Consider the following 23,366-nt stretch of genomic DNA (forward strand, 5'->3'; position numbering starts at 1 on the left):
AAAGTGTTTTTTTTTAGGATGACTCAACTCCTTGTGGTAGCTGTTTGTGTAAAATGTTTGGGACACAAGAATTTGAAGAAAATACTAGGTACTTTGAATTTAAAAGGAGGAGACAGTAGTACGAAGCTGTCGAGAACAGTAAAATGCTACTATACCAGTTTCAGTACCGCAGCACAGCGCTTCACTTTCGATCAAAGATGAATAAAAAAGACAGCAAAATTTTACGTGTAGGTAAAGGCATCATACATGAACAAATTCTCACATTAAAATACAAATCCAACAAAACTAGAAGGTACATGTAAAATAGGCATTTAAAAAAAAATTGTTACACTCATGAAACTTGGCAAAAAGTTTGCTTTCGGGATAAGAACCAAGTATCAAAAAAGTCTATAAAAAAATTGGGTGGAAGGGTATTTTTCGCGGACAAGAGGGAGAGGGTGAAGGTCAAAAATACAGTGAAAAAAATTGTTTGTGGAATATCATCATATGACACCATCGGTTTAAGGCTGAATCTAGTGATATAAAAATAAAGTCAATACGATTTCTCCACGACAAGTTATTGCCGATTAAAAACGAGGGTACTTATTTTTTGACTTCAACTGGTATATATTATCGAAACCCATGTGAAAAACAAGATACATTGATGAAATTTGGGATGAAGCTTTTAGATAAGGCAGGGACAAAGGAGTCATAAAATTTCTAAAAATATTTTTGGTGAAAGGGTGTTTTTTTTTAATGGGTTGAGTTATGTGTGAGAAAGGTATCGTAACAGATGACATAAATTGTATTAATTTTTTAAACGTGGTGAAAAAGTTTCGTTTCTTATAAGAGCTAGGAGTCTAAAAAGTCTACAAAATAATTTTATTGAAAGGGTGTTGTATTTTAAGAAATGATGAAATTCGGAATTAGTACCTACCACAAAAACTGGAGAAAAATGTTACACCATTGGTACAAATGTTTCATGTATAACAAAAACCAAGAATCTAAGCAGTCTATACAAATATTTTAGGTGAAAGAGTGTTGTTTTTTTGGGGAAATAAGAAAAATCCGCGATAAGCCCCAATAAACATGTAGGTATTGGAATACTTTCAATATTTCTTATACGATTCAAACTAATAAACTAGTTATCTGAATAAATCAATTTATAATTGATGTCTGGGAAGTTTATTTTTCGTAAAAATAAACTATCTTTCAGATACCATAGAATAACTCGTAATCTATTGCATTGCAAAAAAAACCTTATAGGCTGAGAAATATGTTTGTCACAGTTGACCATGTCATTTTGTGTGAAAAATATGGAGCCCTTCTGAAATTGTGAATTTCACACGCAGATGAAGTTTGAACTATGTGGTTCCTCACCACTTCTCACTGATGATTCATTACCACACATTTTTTCACTAAGATCAGAATTCAAAAATATACGACTGGTTTTATTAGAAGTTTGCAGTATAGGGCCGATAGCGATCAGGAAAATGCATCAGAAAAAAAGAAACAGTATGAAATTGCATATTTTTTCCTTATGATCGTTTATAGCGATGAAGGATGAATACTGATAAAGGATTTTTAAAAATTCAATCATTGAATAGGGTAAATAGAGGTTAAACAAAATTGCAAAAAAGTGGCTATTTTCTAAACGAGATGTTATAGAAAGTTGAATTTTTTTTAATGGACAGATAAATTTATTATTAAGCTGAAAAAGGGTTTGAAATAATTAAAAACCAAGTTACCTATAACCATTTTTTTTTTAAATCTAAAGCATGTAGGAGACCTTTGACAAAGTGGTGATTAGGTAGGGGACATTTTTATTGGCAATCTAAAAAATGCCATTCGAAAGATTATGAAAAAAAGTTAATAATAATATGGATTTTTTTCTTAGTCTCTGCGTTTTAAATAGGAATTTTTGAAAAACTCAATTGCTTTTTTAGGGGTATTTAAAGATGTTTTTTTATTTTTAGCAATTTTTTGAGCATTAAAAAATCCCAAACTTAAAGGACATATGGGTTATGACCACGCGCATGTATGTGCAAAAAATTGGAATTTTAAAATGATTGAATTACGAGAAAAAACAAGGCCCAAGATTTTTTACCGTTTTTAACCGTTTTTTTTTTTTATCTTTTTTTCTCTAACAGCTAAATAAATGAAGTTTATACTGTAGATAGATAACAGGACTATATTTGTGCAATCAATTTCGTTGTCACAATTTTGAAAATAAAGTTTTTTTTTACACGTTATAACTTTTGATCTAGAGATAAAAATTTGATTTAACTTTATTTAACATGCTGATAATAATATTATTAGGATTATTCAAAGTTCCGTAGGAAAAGAAAAAATTAAGAAGACATTTTTTCCTCGAATGCCCATAACTAACAAAATCTATTACTATGATTTTTTTTATTATTTTTCTGATAACTGTCACCACCTTCCCTATCTAACGTTTTCGTTTCGACGTTGACTTAAAGGATACCCTGTTTATAGAGAACGAATTACTAAAAGGGTTATTTTCCTTTTATATAATACCAAAAACACAAGTAGGTTACACGAACGCATACCTGAAAAGAGCATTGACAACTAGATATGCATCAATCATTGTTTTATGAAGATACAATTTGTAAATATGTATCTACTCCTGTGTTTCTTCGAAAAACTATCATACCATTCATCCGATATAATATTTTTTTGTGTGGACAGAGCACAATCCCCATAAATAGTTTAGAAAAATAGTGAAATTACCTTTCAAGTAGGTACTTGGAATTGAAATGTAGCTGTCAGCTCCTTGTCAATAGTCTGTTACATAGTGTCAAACGTCATAGCTCATAGTATGGTACAGTGGTCTTTTTAATCTTAAAATGTGAATTTTTTCAGCTGTAACCTCCGAAAACAAAAATATGTAGTAGATATTTGGATTACTAAACGAGATATTTGGAAAACCTACTGCGGATAGCTTTACGAAAATTGATTTGGGGGAAAAATATGTAACAAACTCGAGAACTTCCCTGATCGATTTGTTACATACGAACATAAAGTACATCATGACTCTTTTTTTGTATAATGCAAAAAGAGCTATGGTAGAACCCTACACTGAGGGAAAAAAATAAACGTTATTTTAATGTTAAAAAAAAAACTTACATGAAATATCTTAAAGCAACGTAAAAAGAGTTTTAAAATTTTTTTTAGGATTTCATCTCTAGTTGCAAATTATCACACTTATTTTCAACGGTGAAATAGCCTGATAGTAAAGCAAAGATGTATGATCGATCTACAGTGGCTGCCAATATTTCTTTAACTTATTTGAATTGGTGCTTTTTTCGAAGTTGAAACATCTTTCATGTTTTATCATAAAAAAAAAACAATTTAAACTAACTTTTATTTTTTTTTTTAAATAATTATCTTCAACGCAAAATGATTTCGAAAAATTGTTATATCAAAGTAGTTTTCGTTGATTTCAAGTTGTTTTTTCCCCTCAGTGCTCTAACTCAATTATCTGTTTTTACTTCTATGAGGTGCTATTAAATAAGCCTGTGCGAAATAACGCCGAATTCTTGACGTTCGGTATCATTCTTCGTCAATGTGGAATAACGCCGAATGGTAGAAAACAATGAAACATTCTTATACCTGAATTCATATACCTTCACATACATACATATACATATGTCATTCCATATTTCTCAGGTAAACTTCCCACTGTAAATGTACATGTCATGCTGTCATAAAAGCTATAAGACAGCAAAGGGGATGTCAAGCGAAACATTTTCTTGTGTTTCTAATGCTTCTTCTTTCTTTGTTGTTCCCGACATTTTGGAATCTATTCTTTATGGATCTGTCTTCCTTGAAAAGGGGAGATTATGCGGTGAACAGAATTAGCGTGTCAATACTCAATTGACTTATTTTGTTTATAGATGACGAGGATGTTTCGGGATAAATCTATTGATAAAATTGGTCGGGCGTGTAAATGCGGTTGTTTTTTTTTTTTGTTTAAAGCTTCTTATTCCATTCGTTTTGAAAAAAATAAAAAACAACAAACATGAAAAAGAGGTATATTTAATCGAGGAGAAGCTGTTTAAACTAAATCTCCCTATGGCTGACGCCGTTTAAGAACAAAAGGTTAATAAATAAACAAAATAAAAACTGTCCTTTATATAGGTACATTTTTATGTGCATTGTACACCATCCAGAATGTGATGACATACTTTCATTATAAACATAATGTCCCGCTGCAAATGGGACAGGCATATGAACCGAATATACATATACATAATATGTGTACGTAGTTAGTAATTTGATACTTGTTTTATTGGTTGTGGTAAAGAAAATAAAATAATTCATAATAAAATAACACTTTTTTGTATACTTTACCTATGTATATTTGTGTATGGACCGAGAATTTTTTTTTTTTTTTTATTGAATTCCTTCAAATTGAATTATGTGACACACGAAGCCATATATGGGATCGGTGGTTCGGTTTTTTATTTTTTCTCCAAACGCGTGTATGGGGAAATTCTTTTTTTTTATGTTCATAAAAACCGGATTTATCGAAAAAAAAAGTGAAACAGAAAGTGAAACCTACATTGATCTTTAATCATAAAGAACGATATTGATACCTTGTTTCAAGGCTTACTTGTGAAAACATAAAACTGAGTTTCTGAAACTACTTTTTTTGGTTTCGTTGAAATTATTTCCCTGCCAAATCTCTCGCGTGAATTTGAAAGTAGATATGTACACATAACTTTTCCATAATTTTTTTATTATTAGATAGATATACACACAAATTAATTAAAAACAACATACCTACATAGACATACAATACCTACGTTCATTAAGAAACGAACCAATTTTTTTAAATTAATTTGAACTAGAAGGAAAGTAATTCTTCAAAATCACGTTTTTTTATTAAACAAAAATATAACTTCATAAGAAGCAGTCTTGTAAACAATTGTATTCAATGTGTTTTTTAAAACTATTTTCCTCCTGGACCAGTCTTGATGCTTAATTTGTTTTCTTTTTATTTTTGGGTTACTTATGTACATATGTATATGAACAAAAATTAAAAAAAAAAAAACAAACAAATATGTATTTACCTAGCAGTGTATCATAACCAACATATTTGTCGTTGGGTGGTAATAACCTGAACATTCTTTTATACCATTCGTGAGTAAATACACCAAGCGTGTTATTTTTTGTCTTTTTTCCAGTATATATTTCAATTGTCTCTTAAAAAGCACTGATACATATAAAGAACACATAATATGTTAAGTTGAATATTATTCAACTTAACATTTAAAGAAACACTGAATGAATTGACAAAATAATTTTGAAAGAAACACAACAACTTACCGGATAAATTTAACAGTTCTTTTCGCCAAAAACTTGTTTTGGCGACCGACTATTTCCACGAGTTAGTTTTCACTGCACATTTTGTTTACTGTTTTTTCAGTCATTAGAGTAACGGTTTTTTGTAAAACGAAAGAGATAAATCTTAAGGAAGCGACAAAACACGCATGTGACGAAGCCTCCCATATGTCGAATCCTCTCGTATCTACCGGGTAGATACGAGAGGTAGATTCTACCCTACCTATAGTAATTTGTCTAGCAAAATATTTTAAATTTTAAAAATCAATTCACGATGGTTGAAGAATCGATTTTCAGCTGCACCTATTAATAAATGGCCCGAAAAAAGAACATAGTCAGCGGAAACTATCGCAATTTCATTTTTTTTTTATCATAAGGCTAAAACTGACTAAAGTGTGAAAAAATTGTGGGGTTTGAAACCGTCAGGTTTGGGGTCTAACCCCTAAAACCCCCCTGCGTTCGCCCCTGTAGGTATAAGCGCAAAAGTTTGCAACACACTATTTTTTTTTTTTTTTTTTCATAAGAGTGTAGTGTTCCTTTTTCGACCCAGTCGTGCATTTAATTCTCAATCATTTAACTCTAAAAGAGCTGTAAAAAAATTCAAAGTAGGTAACTAATCGATTAGTTTCTCCATCCCCATCCGCTTGATTTCTCATTGAAATAAAACATCATTGTGGGAATGCCATGTTTTGTCATAGTCTCAAGAGTACATGTTTCAATTTTATTAACGTTAGAGAAGGGAAGTTCGTATTCTGACAATGATCAGCACACGCAACACAAAATGCACCACCGTGGAACAAAAAAAGAAACAAAAACAAACAAAAAAAAATCAAAATCAGTAAATCGAAAGTGACAAGGACCCAATAACCATGGACAAATGGATTATCCTTGTCATTAATTATTGTTGTTATTATGATTTCCTAGTACTTATGTGTTATATGATTTTCCTTCTATTTTCCAATATCTCCGAACCTTGAGCTATTGTGTGTACGTGTACACCTTTGTCTGCATTATTATTGTTGACATCCCATTCAGAAAAAAAATTAAATGAAGAGTCTTTGTCGGCAAAAAAAATCCTTGTTAACACCAAAAATTTTTTGGTACCTACATTTTTTTTTTGTAGTTAAAAGTGGTCATTGGATTGGCACACATTTTACCATTACCATGCGAATCAAAAGAAAACAAAAATTGACGTCTCATTTTGGGTTTCTGGATCATAAATAATAGCAATGGGTGGCAGATGGTTTTAAGATTTGGTCAGCATCATCATGACTGCTAGTCTCCTACCTGGGAGAGATTAGTTTATTGATTTGCTGATGTTATTGTATCCATTTACATTTTATTTGTATATGACACTCTGAATGTCTAAATATCATTATTAATGTTATTATCTCCGACAGTTGTTTCTCTGAATTAAAGGTATATATTTTTGTTGCTTTTTGACCACCGTATAATTGGTGTTTACATTGTGCTTAACTGATAAGCAGAATTTTAAGGGCTAAACAAAATGACAGTAATTCAGAAACGTAAAAACACACGACATTTCTTGGCTTATATTTATGGATGAAACCAAAAAGGCGAAGATGGCAAAGTATAGAAAATAAGAAAATACCTACACCTTCTAGCTAACTATACAAATACATCCACTTTATACGCTTCACCAGTTCTGATGACTTCGCCGACTTCATCCATTGAAGTGTCCGCTTTGCTGAATTCGTCTGTCTGTTCGTCGTCTTCGTGGCTACAGCAAGCAAGTCGAAACGTCGCATAGGTAAAGTACCCGCTTTGGAATCTTGTCGCGTCGTTGTTGGTAGAACTGGTGGTGTGCTTTGCTGGAGTAGGTAATTTCCAATGAAGCGAATAATTTGGTGTGGCATTCTTCAAAAAACGTCAACACGCATTAGTCGGTGGTTGAAATGTACCTCGGGTTTTTGTACCCCAGCACGTAAATATTAACTTTCTTCTTCGATATATATACCTACGTACACACGTAACAGCTCATCTATATAGGTATACTAGTTTATAACTAAATTTATACGTATATATTGGGTCTGTCTTCTTTAAGCCAACATATTGGACAGGCTGTGTTGGCGGCTGTTCCTATATAGCAACAATTTTTTGCTCTCTGAACGCGTATACACATAACATAGAATGAGCATATGAACGATGTGGACGATACATTATATTTAACATTTTATGATACATTATATTTTATTCAAATAAAATCGCCGCCTCTAAATATTTATATGAAGGGTTCATAATAATTAGTCCAGTGCATTTTATGAATTTGTGTTTGGGTGACCCAGCAGTTTTTTCTTCACTTTGTCATTCAAAGTTTTTCCCTATACAAAAAGTTATTAATATTTTATTATAAAATACACCGTTTTATATCATAATCCTTTGCACACACGTATGTGTAAAAACAAATAAAAGTGATACTTGCATTTTTGTAATCTTTTTAATTTTCATTTCAGCTTTTTCTTTTTTAAGTTTAATTTGTTTTAGTACTTAATTGGTACCTATTCGGGTATTAACCAGATGTTTGCAGGAAAAAAAAATCCTTTGTATGGGATGAATATGCCCGTGGTCAGGCATAATAATTTTTTATTATTTTTGTTATTTTTTTCTTCCTTATTATATCAGCCTGACCACGGGAATACATTTTCTAAGTGTCTGAATTTAAAAAAATTCCATTAGAATATTAAAATTCACAGTATATTCATGCTGTGAGTTTTATATAGTGTCGGTAAACATCGACCAAAATAAGGCGTCTTAGTAAGGGTACGACAGATCTAACTGATTAGCCCACTGTCGTACCTGGGCGAAACGCTTTATAAATTTTTGGAGTTGAGGTCACTTGAACTTATAAATTGAATTATTTTAAATAAAAACAATTTACGTATCAAAAACAACAATAATTTAATGATGTTGTAGTTTTATTGTTTGTTCTGTTTAAAAAACAATTTATTTTGATTGGTTTTGTTTTTATAACTATAGAATAAACAAATTTCTACGCATTTTTAAAACACATTAATATATTTCTTAATTTTTCCACATTTAAATCAAGATAAAGACTTGGCCCAATAATTTTGTAAGTGACTGTGTTTTTTTTTTTATTTGACAGCAGATTTTTTGTTTTAATCAGCTGTTCGAAGTCAAAGTGACAGAAGCGCGCTTTGAGGATTTCTCAATGTAACGCGATGACGCGTCTGGCAAAGCGTGATTGTGTTTCTGCTTTAACCCAATTCACACACGGTCTCAAGTAAATTGCCAATCTCCCTTAAGATGTATTTGGAAAATACAATAACTTTTCATCACTTTTATTTAGAGGTTTGCATGAAGTCCTGATGAACGATGAAGCGGGCAATATTATAAATTTTAAAAGTTTTGTATGGTCGGTCTGAGCTTACCAACATAACCTATCTCACTACACAATGAAAAGATTGATAAACGAGATGTGGGTTTAAGAAAAACTTTCTAGAAATGCAAATTGTGACAAATAGTTATACGTACATGTTCTCACCATGGTTACTGCTCATTATAGTGCTCATGTTTTCGGAAACATTTTTACATAAGGTCATGTCTATTGCAGTCGCACCTATAGAGTTCAATTAAATAAAGTGAGGACAAAAGCTTGACTTCGTATCAATTTTTAATAGTTCGGGCTTTTTAATAGGTAAAGGTTAAACATGTAAAGTATTCTATTTTATTTATTTTTAAATATCTATCTTATGTCGTTCCCTGCTTTTGAGATTTGTGTTTAAAAATCTAAGATTTTTCCTACCAAATAGAAGATGAAATCTAGTTTTGTAATCGTGTTCATAAAAAAAAAAAACTTTTTTAGAATAAAACAGCAACAAATTTTCAGACAAATGACAAACAGAGATGTGCGTGTGAAAGGGTGCGTGCTTGTACGTGTGAATCTTGATAATCGAGATTCAGATTCTTGAATCTCGAAATGATTTTTTTTTAATCTGAAGTAGCAAAAAGATCATGAAATCTGAGATTTTTCAACTTTTTTTCCTCTTTACCCCCTATTTTAACTGATAAATTCAAAAATCTGACTCTAAATCTCGCAAATAAAAAACGACATTACATAAACAAAACCAAATAACAGATCTAGTCACCTGTGAAAAATTCCGTGAAACAAAATCAGGAATTTAAAAAGTGCGCTGTCTGTTCATTTATTAAATAGAAAACAATAAAGCTCTAAGAATCGAAGTCTTACGTACTCACGTCACGTATGTTTTTGAAAGTCTGGAAAGAAGGAAACAAGTGAAGCGAAAAAAAAATAACAAAGCAAATAGAATAGAATAGGTACAAGGTACATGTAGGTAGGTATAGAATAGAATGTTTATTGTGTTCTCGATTTCCTGAATTAATTCTAACTTTTTATGTTATCTCCGGCTTATGTACCTGCTATGATTCTTATTTATTCTTCTTTTTTATTTCATTACAGGTCATAGTGGAGTAAATCAATTGGGTGGGGTATTTGTTGGTGGTCGTCCGTTACCCGACTCAACACGACAAAAAATTGTTGAATTAGCACATTCTGGTGCTCGTCCTTGTGATATATCACGCATCCTTCAAGTATCGAATGGATGTGTTAGTAAAATACTTGGAAGGTTAGTGAAGGGATTTAATTGATATATGATGATGAAAAACTTATTTACTAATTTTACTTACAGATACTATGAAACCGGTAGTATTCGACCAAGAGCGATAGGTGGCTCTAAGCCACGTGTAGCAACAGCCGAAGTGGTTAGTAAAATTTCGCAGTACAAACGTGAATGCCCAAGCATATTTGCATGGGAGATTCGTGATAGATTACTTCAAGATGGAGTTTGTACAAATGATAATATACCTAGTGTAAGTTTTGCTATTGTGTATTAAAATTTAAAAATTATATTTTTAGAGTTTTATAATGCGCATAAAAACTTCAAAACAAAATCGACAATGTGCTTAGACGTGTCAAATTACTCGTGACTCATTGATATAGATAAAAACTAATAAATATATATTTTTCTATTTTTCAATATATTTTTGTTGTTGAAAGTTTTAGCGAAGTTCGACTTGTGAGTCATGAGTTCTTTGATGCCTCCAAAAGCATGCGGATGTCTTTTGGAGGCATCAAAGAACTCGTCGAACTTCGCTAAAACTTTCAACAACAAAAATATATTGAAAAATAGAAAAATATATATTTATTAGTTTTTATCTATATCAATGAGTCACGAGTAATTTGACACGTCTAAGCACATTGTCGATTTTGTTTTGAAGTTTTTATGCGCATCAAAGATTTTTTCGAAAGTTTTAAGTTGTTGTCTGATGCTGTTGAATGGGTTTTGTATAAGTGCAACTGTAACGACGGAGATAATTGACAAATTCGACTCTATTCACAACATAAATTCTTAGCATATTGAAGGTTCATTCACTGATATCTGCTTCGTTATTAAATAAAAATGTTATTAAATCAAAATATATCTTACACCATCATCAATTAAGCTTAATTTTTGAAACCAATCCAGTTCAATCCTTGAACTTTAATCATTGAAATGGACAAAACACAATTAAAACCACTTCCCCTTTATTGATAAACATAACATCTAAGGAGAATATCCATTCTTCAGTGTCCTTTTTCTGTATCATTTTTTTTTTTTTTTTGGTCAAAAAGAAGAAATATTTTTAGGTCCTTTTCATGCGAAATAAAATTAAAATAATAATATAATTCAGTCGTGCGATCATTAGGTAATAATGTGTCTGCCATTTTTTTCTTCGATAAGATGGGCGGATACGGATGTGAATGCTTCACTCTCAATGTGTTTGAAACAGAATTTTCGGGTAGCACCACTAAAAGAAGAAAAGAAGGGTGTTTGGATTTTGTTATAAGAAAAATTATCATTTTGTTTGATTCTCGTCTTTTTTCATAGTTTCTGAAGCATGATAATTCTTTCTTGTCTTCTGTCGCATTTTATATAAATATATTCACCCTTCTGTCTACAAAAAAATTAAGGCGAAAAAAATGAATCAGGAAAGAAATGGGTGATGATGACGGATGTCAGTGGATGGCGGGTGGGTATGGAAGTGAACCGACCCGAAAAAAAAGTTTCCATTATTTATATAGGTACACTTTCTTCCCTCATTATGCCATACGAAATTGTGTATTTGTTGCCCATGTTTTTTTCTTCTTTTTCGTCTTGGTCGTGTCAGAATTCTATGTTGAAGCTAGAATTTTTTTGTTTTACTTTCTCAAACCATTTTCTTTCCTGTCCTTAAAACTCAAGTCGTCAGACGAAAAAAGGACATAAAAGCGACAAAATGCTATTTACACATTTGTGGGTGACTCTTGGCTAACCATTGTCACCACCACTCACCCTTAACCACCCTTGTGTTTAAGTCTCATCGTTTTCTCTCAAAATCAAACAAAGGATGGGTGGAAAGGGAGATAAATGTGTTTTTTATGGTCTTCCTGTGAACGGAAGTAATCATTAGGAAAAGAGGTCTTTTGAGAAAAATCTGTTAAAATGTAAATTATTTTTTTTTTTTACTTATTTTTAGGTTTCCTCAATAAACCGTGTTTTAAGAAACTTGGCGGCCCAAAAAGAACAACAACAACATCCTTCAAGTAATCAAGGGAACGGTGGTGCTGGAGGAACAAATGGAAGTACATCAAGTAGTAATGGCGGCCAACAACAGCAACAGTCTATTGCAACACCATTAAACTCAGCTGGAAGTGTTGGTAGTAGTAATTGCAATGGCGGTAGCGGTTCACTAGGCGCCACTGGTAACAGTGTCGGTGGCGGCGGCCTTATTGATGTGGGTAGTGATTCGGTTTATGATAAATTACGTTTACTAAATGGTCATTATCATCACCATACGCATGCGCACAATCAGAGCGCTCAAGCGGCTGCAGCCGCTGCAGCAGCAGCTGGATGTTGGCCGCGAGCACCACCGTCTTGGTATTCGACACCGTTGAGTGGAAGTTCACCATTTCCACCTTCATTGCAGCCCCTAAGTCCCAGCGGTGGATCAGTGGGATCAGTGTTGGGTGTTGGCAGTTGTCCTATCACTCCCGAAGATATTCATTTGAAAAAAGGTAAGTTTGTTTTCGTCTTTATCTCTCAACTAAACTGTGATTCTCTATAATATATATACATCTCCACATCCATAAATTAATTGATTTATGGTTTATCTATAGGTAGATATAGATATGCTATATCTCTTTAATTTATGAATCTTTAGTTGTGCCAAAACTACTAAATTTATTTGTACACTATACGAACGGGCTTTTGTAGGTATACTAAAGAAGTATAAATATTCTGTGTACTAAATGAATTTCAGATTTTTATCCTCGGTTATTGCTGCTCTCCCTGAATTCTGAAATACGTGTGTACCCATACAATTGAAGTGGTGGTTTAAAAGACCTTTTATAAGTTATATAATTGATTTTTTCAGAGGTCAATAATTCAATAGAAATTGTATTATCTACAAACAAACCAGTTTCAAAGGACTTTTTTATTTTGATTTGGTGTTTGAAGTGTAAGAATCTTCGGAGACTATTAATAGAAAAATAAAATAATAATTTTTATCAAAACACAAAACTGACTTCCATGGATCAAAACTGGGTTTTATGGTTTTTCTAATAGATGTCTGTGGTAATAAGTTAAAACGGCATAAGTCGGTTTTTTTTTCAGTATATGCAAAAGCGGACAACCCATATAGAAATCGTAGAAACCTTAGAATTTTCTATCGGTAGAAATGAATTGTCAAAATTTATATGGGAAATAAATTCCTTATACAAATTTTAACTCACCAATTTGAAGCAGAAAACCTGGTTAAATTATTATAAATTTTTTTTGCAGATGGTTTTGTTTTGTTTTTTTTTTTTTATTAAAAAGGAGTTTCACGGCAGAAAAAAGGCAGAGAAAAATATCAAAAAATAAGTCATACAGCTGAAATTTTTTTATTCACCTCAATAGCGTCAAAAATTTTACACGGGGTTAACTATTTAACGCAATTCACACACGGCCTTAGTATGATACGCACTTAAAAGATAAAATGAGGATTGGCTTTAAATCTAGAGGATGGTTTTAAGAAAAAATACCTATGTCTGTAATTTAAACAAAGCATACTTTAAGACTAGTATCATACTAAATTTTTTTCATTATAGAATTAAATTGTCTATAAATTTGAGCCATTGAGACAATGCTTTCAGTTTTCAAGGTAATTTTTACATTTCACAACTTACTTACCTAATTCATTTTTTTAAAGCTCCATTAGGCACATTATCAAGGCATGTTAGCAAGAACTGAACAGCTGAAAAAGAATCAATCAATTTTGAATTTTGATTTATGGAAAACCTCTTTCAATTCACTTTTAACCGTGAAGTATAAAATCCACCCCAACCGTGACAGTTTTTGTCTGCCAGACCAAAAAATTTAGGTGTTAAGAAAAGGGAAAGTGAAAGGTCTTCTTACTTCATACCAGGTATGACACCCTAAGTGTGCATCCTGCTCATTTACTTTTCACATTGCTGCTTCCCATTACTTCACAAGGCAATCAGCACCCCCATCACACAAAACTTACAGCACACCACCCTTGACAAAGAAAAAAAAACAACCGATTTTTTTCTTCATTGTTTGGTCCTTTGAGCCAGATTTGTCCAATCCCTGACAAAGTTGTGTAGGTATTCCGTTAAATAAAAGTTTATTTATTTCTTCGATTTCGCACACAGTTGTTTTCTCTGTGAAAGCAAAACCAAATTCCGTGCTGAATAAATAATTTTTGTTTTGTCATTCAAACAGAAATACACATACACAATGAACTCAGAGAGATTGAATTCGTAAAAGAAGAAAGTGAAATAATTTTTAGAATTTTAAATCTGAATTGATTTCGATTTGCAGGCAATGATTTTCGTCCGAAACGTGACATTTTCACATGGCACGAAATTGTGTTTTTTTTCTATTCTTTACAGATGATTGAGTTTTCTTCCAATTTTTTTTTTTTTTATTTATTTTTGTTGGTTAAAGACCAACATTTAGCCTATCTACATTTAAGTATTTTCATAGAAAGATGAAGAAAGGTTTTTCCATGGGCGCTCTTGAGTTTAATAGCGCTTAAAGAACACCGGGCTGAAATTGGCAAGCAATTAAAACAAAATTGAAAAAGAAACAGATCTCTTGATAGCAACCGAAGAGTTTTACAGTTCCTTATTCCTACTTTAAAACAATATACATACCTCTCGAATTAAAGTTTACAGTTTTGAAACAATTTGTTTTCTGACCTCACGCAGCATTTAAAATGGTAGAAATTAATATTGACCTTCCAATTTTATCGTATCGAATTGAAACTTTGTAAATGTTATGAAGTGTTGTTAACAACAAAAAATAATAAATTTATTAATATATTTAGTACGAAGGCGAAAACAATAGTTTTCATGTTTAAATTATTAAGAGACTAAAAAGTAAAAAATATATTTAGCTCGAAAAACAAAAACCATGCTTTAATCACGTACAAAAAACAATATTACCTTCAAAAACACTTAAAAGTGCCGATACGATAAACATCCCCAAATGCCGTGCCTTCGTATGTGTGGGGGGGGGAGTGTAAATTAATAATTTTGGGTTCATAAATTATTCACAAAAGCGATTCATATCGGTGTCCAAGTGCCCAGGTAAGAAAATTCAAAATTAATCATAAGTGAATTCTTTTCCGGTCAGATTCTTCACTTTTGTGATTATTTATTTATGATTTAATTTTGAATTAAAATGTTTGCTGGGTCTAATAACAGATCGTAGCCAGCAAACATTTTAATTCAAAATTGAATCATAAATAAATCACAGCAGTGAAGAACCTGATCGGAAAAGAATCGCTTTAGTGAATGATTTATGAAATGATCCCAAAATTCTTCATTTAAATGAATGTAGGTTTACCTATAATTATCTAACTATTCATTTAATCATTTCTGAATCATAAACATGTAATATATTTCAGTGTTCTTGTAAAATGTTTTTAATTCAGTTTGTAGACAGATTTTGAAGATAAGCTTCAAATCCAGATATTGTATGAGATATCGTTCCGAAGACGTTGCATTTAAAAGAAGGTTGAGTATCGCAAATACCAGTTTTTCTTTTCCTTAAGATTTTTTAAATGTTTCTCACTAATTGAAGTTTATGATTACGAATTCACTCTAGAAGTTTGAGTTTCCAATCTAAAGTTGTTTTTTTTTCAATTTTTTTTAACAAATTTACATTCATTAAGATTCGTATATTAATTAAAATCGGGAATTCAAAAACTCAGACTCCAAAGCCCAAACCTGATTTAAGATGTTGAAGAAAATGGTAAAATCCTTAGAGACACGAAGAGGTGCCATTGCTTATGATATAGATTATGCCTTATGAGAGGCATTTGTGAAAGGTTTTATAAGCTGCCTAATTAAGTAAAACATCTATAGTGCCTTAAACTGTTGAGGTGCTACTGGTGTACTGTTGACCATTGAGTTAATAAACTAAAAAAAAATTTACGTATTATACGTCACCCTCTTTAATTATACCTAAATACCCAATTGCAACCACACACACCCCATTTTGACGCGATTTCTCTCGCTCCCTATCATTGTGTATTTTATAGTAACTTCATTTGACACCCACAAAACAAGGTTGTCATCCTCTCATCATCAACAGCTTTTAAATTTTTCAGAATTTAATTCATGAACAGAAATAAGAACAGAGAAACTTCAACTCGAGATCAGTCGACCATGGAAAAACCCCTTTGGCCTAAATTTTTCGCCACACAAAAACGATTGTAATCGCACTTCCCAAAAATGTATCTATTCTTTCATTGTATCTATTTATCTAATAAATTAGATTTCCACAGGTTATAATAATGTTTTAGATTAGATTAACCGGGAGTCTTTTTATGTGTTTTATGACCTAAGGGTTGTTTTTTTGAATCCCCCATCATCTATGTATAAAGTTTATATATCCTTTCTTGCAGTGTCGTCAATCTGAATTTTAATCTGATCTTCTGAACTTTCCCATTTTGATGAGGATGGTGGAACAAGGTAAACGTAGATGAACGAGTGTACCCGATAAATGTGTGTCCCGTTGGATTACAAAAGAAACAAAACCATACACAAAAAAAAACGTTCGGATTAGTTATCTGCCAGCGATAGGAATCTAAACCGGAATGGAATGACATGGATAGAAATTAAAGATTTTGCTGTTTCTTTTTCTGCTGTTGGTGTCACATCTCGCCGGTTGAAAGTTTGACAGTAGGATAACATATCCACATAGCTGGAAAAAATTTAATTGAATAAATAAACACTCGTGTTTGTATCTACATTCTACACTGATAACATTACTTTGTAAATTAAAATAAAATCGTCAAAACAAGCACAAAGTCGAGATATTTAACACTAAAGTCATTCATAACTTTTTATTTTACTTTATAAATTATTCTTTTAAGCTATGGTGAACGAAAAACGATATCACGATCCGATTACTATGATACATATTAATTTGATCAGAAAATGGGATTTATTTGCTTAATGTTACATGAAAGTGGTACAAGTAGCGAATATGGAATTTTTGTAGCACAATTAACTGACATTAATACAAGAGATAACAGATTACAATCAGAACAAAATTGCAAATTTTTTGTCCTACAAATCGTTATCGTACATTGTGACTTACGTCTTTTTCAAAATAGCGGATGCTCCAAAAGACCAAACACTAGGCAAACTGATATTTATACTAAAAAAAAACATCACAAGTGAGTCCAAGGAATATACATCCGTGGGGAATACCGAGCAGCCTCTTTAGTTCTAAATTATATTCTTAATATTGGTTCAATCTAGTCCCACTGTAAAAATAAAATGATTGGATTAAATGGAGTTTCATGTGTAAATATCCTTAAGGGTTTATGTCATCGGGTAGTAATGACATGGTTGTTGAAGTTTGATGTTCTCCAATGTGGTTAAGGTTTATTTAATCTGTTTTTGTCAACTTGCTTTAATTTTGCGGTGTGGTGGAAGTGGTTATGGAAACTGAGTAGAGTCATTAGGTTTTGGGTTAAATCACATCACATAGAGAGTGTAAATATCTTTTGTCTAAATACCTTTATGAAGGAGGAAAGTTTGTGGGGTCGTGATAAGCTGCAACGAATAAATTAATTGAATTTGCTAAAACAATAAATGTAAGGGTTATATGTTCTGTGCTATGGTTGAAGACATTTAGTTGACTATGAAAATGTTTTTGCATGAGTAAGTAGGTATGAATAAATTCTTTATTTTTCACATCTATAAATCGCGACAAACAAATAAAGAAACAAGAAATCAATTGGATGAGGAAAAATATAAAAATTTCATGCTAACCTTATTTAAAGATAGCATAACTTCATATAAATTTAGCATGATTTCTAAAGTACAATATTATTTTTACCGTCAGATAGTCCTTATTTCAAAATTATGATCACCATTTCAGTTTTCAACCCAAACATCACATCTAATAATATTGAAAACATAAGCTCGGTGGGTGAAATAAATTATTATCAAATTTTAATCGGGATGGCAATTCTAATGTTTCTCGTTTATGGGATGCATTGCATTGGAGTGTTACAATAACTCACTTGAATCTACGTAAATATCTAATAACACTGGTTTACAGGCAAAATGGACTGACACTCAATATAATATTTTTTTCTAACGTATTTTGACCTAGACCTCATCACGGACTCGGAAAAAATTAGAATGAGTACGTTTTCGAGATATGATTTTTGTTTTTTTGTCGTTGTTTTTCAAAAATCATACTTAGTATTCAGGCTGTATCTTGAGTAACAAATGAATAATCTGAAAAGAAGAATGTCTCTGATTTGGATGTTTGTATAAGATGTGAAATTCTTGCAGAGCCTAGTGAGCTAATTCCAAAATTAAGTGCACTAACAATGCATTTTCTTATACATAGAGAAAACGATACCAAATGATTGGATTTTCTTCCACGATACGAAAAAGTTAAGTTCAAAACGGTTTAAATGTTGCCTTCTGACCGTAAAATGCAATTGAAAACGCATCTGAAGTGCATAATCTGGTTCGATAGATCCATAATTTGTTAAACATTTGTTAAAATCTAAGGAAGATATACCTATCATGTGACAATAATTTTGTCTAGGCATCATCCTTATTTAAGAAAATGCATTGTTGCTAAACCTCATAATACTTTAAGGTGTAAACGTTGAGCGCGTTGTAAAAAAAAATATTTACTTTAAATAACTACATATTTACGAAACTAAAATTTTTATGGAAAACGAAATTGCGGCCAAATGACTCTACGTGCGATTGTGAAAAATGTGGTTTTCGACTCGTAATTGATACTCTTTCGAGTCCTGAAGTCGAAAAGCATTTATGAATTTTTTCTGAGACTGCTATACCCATATAATAAAATTTAACTTTCCCGTAATATAAATAAACAAAGAGTACTTTCATCTTATTCTCAATTTCACATCTCCAAAAAAATAAAAAAAATATTAATAGATACATTTTTCTTCACTAGGTACATAATCAAATCATAAACATCGTTCGTCTGCTTGCAAAAACAAAATCCTTAAAGAATTATCTTTGAAAACATCTAGCGCATAGAATAATGTTCATACTTGTAGATACTTATATGCATAAATTTCTCTCCGTTAAAAAAATTTAAACAATAACAAAAATGAACCCTAGAAGGAACAAGAAGAGGAAAAAAAAGATAGAAAATAACGAACTTTTATAACAGTTTCTTATCGGAAGTTTCTGCTTGAATGACTTTCCCGCTTTCTATGCTCATCAGTTTTTGCCTTCGCATCGTAATCATCGTTTGTCCTTTTCGTCGTAGATATCGCCATTTGTATAGTCGACTCTCGTTCTCTCCTTGGTGTATCCTTTCAAAATGAAGCAAACAAAGTATACCTACCTACCTACCTATATAAATTTTTTATACTCTTTGACTGCAACTAGATAAATGCTTGTTTGAAATAAAAAGCAGCGCCATTTTGTTATTTTTTTTTCGAATTTTTAAATAAAAAAAAAAAAGATTCCTATACGTTGTTTTGAATCTGATTTATCAGTTAGATTAGACTTAATTTGGCAGAAAGTTTGAGAAAGGTAGTCGCAATGTTTTCAAGAGCGTGGGCATATTGTTGTTTGGAGACTTATAAAGACCAATTTGAATTCAATTTTGGGCTTTTGCTTTTTCAGGTTCTGCCTAATAGCTGTAATATTTACTGTGTAGGTAAGTACATGTAAAGAAAAAAATATCTTATAATAAGTGTACTGTAAGATGGAGTATCTATCTTTGCCACTGCATGGGTAACTTTGCCCCCCCCCCCCCTCACGGAATTTATGACAGAATAAAATATGTAGTTCGCCGACCTTTGAAGCTTTGACCAGTTCAAACATTGCAAGGTCAAAAAAAATTGCATTAGTTCCGATTAGTTTTTTTCTATAAAAAAACAAAGTTATGGTTCTTCAGAATAGCTTTATTTTTTAGTTTGATTCAATCTCAATCCAAAATAGAATTAAAAAAAAAAAATATTTAGTCTGACTAAGAAACAAACACAAAACAAATAGGTCGTACTTGATCAATGATTAAAATAATCGCAAAGCAAAATTTATGTTTTTTTATTTAAAGAACTTGACGGTCATCATTCAGATGAAACTGGTTCGGGCGAAGGTGATAATTCGAATGCTGGTTCAAATTTAGGTGCAAACGATGACGACCAGGCACGACTTATTTTAAAACGAAAACTGCAGCGAAATCGTACATCATTTACTAATGATCAAATTGACAGTTTAGAGAAAGGTTTGCAGCTTGAATTTTTCCATAGATTGACTTTATATTGACTGTTTTATTGGAAATTTAGAATTCGAACGAACCCACTATCCAGATGTTTTTGCTCGCGAAAGGTTAGCGGCGAAAATTGGGCTACCCGAAGCACGTATCCAAGTTTGGTTCTCGAATCGTCGTGCGAAATGGCGACGAGAAGAGAAACTTCGCAACCAGCGTCGAACACCAAATAATAATACTACAACAACAACTTCATCAACTTCATCAACTCCGGGAAATACACTGGGCAGCAATGGCGGTGAAAGTGGAAGCAATGGTAGTATTGGTGGCTTAGCCATCAATAATAATAGTTCAACAGTAAGCGGTGGCGGAGGTGGTAAGTTTACAACTAATAGTAGTCATCCAGCATTCCAACTCTACTCACTTGGTCGTAATCCAGCCATCAATTCAATGACAGATCTCAGTCCACCGTCATCATTAAACAACGGCGGTACACCAACATCATCTGATCATCATCATATGCATCATCATCAATCCCAGAGTGGCAGAGGTTTGCTCAGTACGAGTCTAAGTTTGGGAAATACTCATCATCTTGCGTCATCAGCTGTGCCATCACTGTCACCTCGATTAAATTTGAATAGTGGTTTCAGCAGTACAATGGGCGCCATGTACTCGACGGTTCATCATCCTCCAATGCCAATGAGTGATTCATATAGGTAAGTTTTGTTTTTAAAAAGGATATTTTTTGCAAATATGTTTTTTAAAACTCAATTTTTCTTATTTTTTTTTTTTTTTTTTTTTTGTAAATTTCAGTCCAATGACGTCCATGTCCTCGTTCACGCATCCATCAATCACATCCATGCCATCATCCCCAAATATTGGCATCGTGCCATCAGGAATCTCAGCCACATCAGCCACAAGTTGTTTGCAACAACATCAGCGTGATCTTACTCCACCATCACTGTACCAGTGTCATATGTCACTTCGTGGACCTATCCCACCACCATTAGGCGGTCCATATTCGTCCCAAAACTCCACCGGTGGCAGCAGCAGCGGAGGTGGTGTACCAGGCAGTGTAAGCGGAGGTTCATGTACCCCTAACTCTAGTATACCGCTACCTGCACTTTCTCATCCATCCACACCGACGCATCCACATCAAGCGACTGCGGCAGCAGCAGTTGCAGCAGCAGCCTACGACTCACTTGGCCTCACTGGTTACGGTCCTCCACCACCTCCACCGCCGACTGCTTCCAGCGACGCTCGCCACTCTCCATGCAGTCCACATCAAAGCTACCAAATGGCTGCAGCAGGCTCGGTTGTTCAATCGAGTTCCTATGCCAATGGGGGTAACAATAACAATAGTTCAGGTAAACAGTTCTTTGCCTCTTGTTTTTATTCTCCTTGGGTTTAAAACACCACACAATATCCGCAAAACATTGTTACTAACAAGCACAGGCATTCGCCCTTATCTATATATCAAAAAATTATTTTGACGAAAATGGTTGTGCAGGTTTTTATGCAAAACAAGGCACAAATAATAATTAAAAAATAACAATATCAACAAATAATTCATTATTTGTCGATTAACAGAAAAGTTAATTTATATTTCGGTGCTAACAGAAAATTGCACAAATTTTTTATTTTTTTCATTGTTATCTTTTTCCGTTGTATTTTTTTTATTAAATTTAAAAATATATCGAAAAAGGGATTTTTTTATTTATTTATTTTTTCTTTGAAGAAAGATGTACATATCGAACAGGTTTAGTTGAGCATAAACATACATTAAATGATTATTAAAATACTAAGATATATAAAAAGGTTACATACTGAACCATTTATCTTTATAAACACCATTCAGAATGTAAAAATTTAAAACACTTTAAAAAAAAAAAAATAAATGTTTAATTTGTACCTTAAGTAAAAACTTTATATATGTATATATAAAGTCATTAATATGCATGAAAGTAACGGTTTCCTTTTCCTTCTTGGACTCTATTTATTTATTAAAAAAAAAAAAAATAATAAAACAATAACCAAACTATTTAAATTATAAATAAAACTAAAAATAGAATAAAAGCTAAAAGCGTGCATTTTAAATTTAAAACGAAACAAAATTAATTTGACTTACATTTAAAAAGACAAAACATTAATCAGTGTAATTTTTGTATAGAAAAAGAAACAATTAAAAAATTATTATATTAAATATTTTGTAAAACAAATAAAAAAATTATTACATTTTAGATACAAATTATATATAAAAATTAAAAAAAAATGGAACCATGAATAATTTTATCAGTGTAATCGTTGTATTAAGATAAAAATACAGAACAAGTCACAAAAGCTGAAAATGCATGAAACCAAAAAAAAAATTCCCAATTCAAAGAAACTAACTTTTTTTGATTATGAATGAAAAAATAACAAATTAAAAATGAGATGAAGTTTATAAAATTAAGAAAATATAAAATGCCATAAATAATTTAATTTTTAAATTAATTTAACCTTAGTATAATAAAAATGAATTTAATAAAAAAAATTGATTTAATAAAATAAAATGTGTATTGAAAAAATATACCTAACTATGTAAAGGCACTCAAACTAAAAAAAACTAAGATAAATTCTACTAAAAAGAACAACAAAATAAATCGATGAAGAAGAACAAAAATAAACAGACAAGTATTTTAAAGATAAATGTGTTTCTTTTATGAAAATCTTTCTTATACAAAATAAGCCTACTACACGGACGCGGACGGCGCGGCGCACAGTGGGACGACCCATAGCAATAAATAAAAAAGTGATCTATTTTAGCGGTACTTTTGAGTGATTGGTACGACATCTTAAATATGTACTAAGTCTAAATGCGTTAAAATTATTTGGAATTGTAAACTCGTGCAAAAGTTACAGAGCGGCAAACAGTGACTAGCGAAAATTTTTCATAGACAGTGTTTTTTTTTATTATAATTTAAATTTATTGCTTATCTTATTGTGCGCATAACTAATAATTATGCCACGGATATTAATATTGATCAAGGTATAATAAATCATATTTTGATATAAAAAATTGTGTTTACCTTGTGGTTTATTTAATATGAAGTCTGAAGTGCATGAATTTTTTATTAAATGTGAATTTCGGAATTAAGTGAGGTTTTTAAAAATCGCTTAAATTTTCATATTGATATTTTTCTTGTTTTGTGATGCTCTATATAT

The 23,366-nt window shown here is 31.8% G+C and overlaps 1 protein-coding gene across 6 annotated transcripts in view; it reads left to right on the top strand.

Annotated features, from left to right (window-relative positions):
• Window positions 1-22,045, top strand: part of LOC129920559 (paired box protein Pax-6) — a 42,520-nt gene extending 20,475 nt beyond the window's left edge. For 3 of the 6 annotated variants that reach the window (XM_056001886.1, XM_056001890.1, XM_056001891.1), the window contains 6 exons: window positions 9,806-9,971; window positions 10,035-10,215; window positions 11,902-12,439; window positions 20,007-20,177; window positions 20,239-20,878; window positions 20,976-22,045. In XM_056001886.1, the coding sequence (XP_055857861.1) occupies window positions 9,806-9,971; window positions 10,035-10,215; window positions 11,902-12,439; window positions 20,007-20,177; window positions 20,239-20,878; window positions 20,976-21,573 (2,294 nt within the window). In that variant the 3' untranslated portion in view covers window positions 21,574-22,045. The remainder of the gene's footprint in view (window positions 1-9,805; window positions 9,972-10,034; window positions 10,216-11,901; window positions 12,440-20,006; window positions 20,178-20,238; window positions 20,879-20,975) is intronic. The other 3 variants (XM_056001888.1, XM_056001889.1, XM_056001887.1) reach the window with 3 other exon arrangements.
• The last annotated feature ends 1,321 nt before the right edge of the window (window positions 22,046-23,366 follow it).

This window comes from Episyrphus balteatus, chromosome X, assembly GCF_945859705.1.
Source record: "Episyrphus balteatus chromosome X, idEpiBalt1.1, whole genome shotgun sequence".
In the NCBI taxonomy this organism is placed as follows: domain Eukaryota; kingdom Metazoa; phylum Arthropoda; class Insecta; order Diptera; family Syrphidae; genus Episyrphus; species Episyrphus balteatus.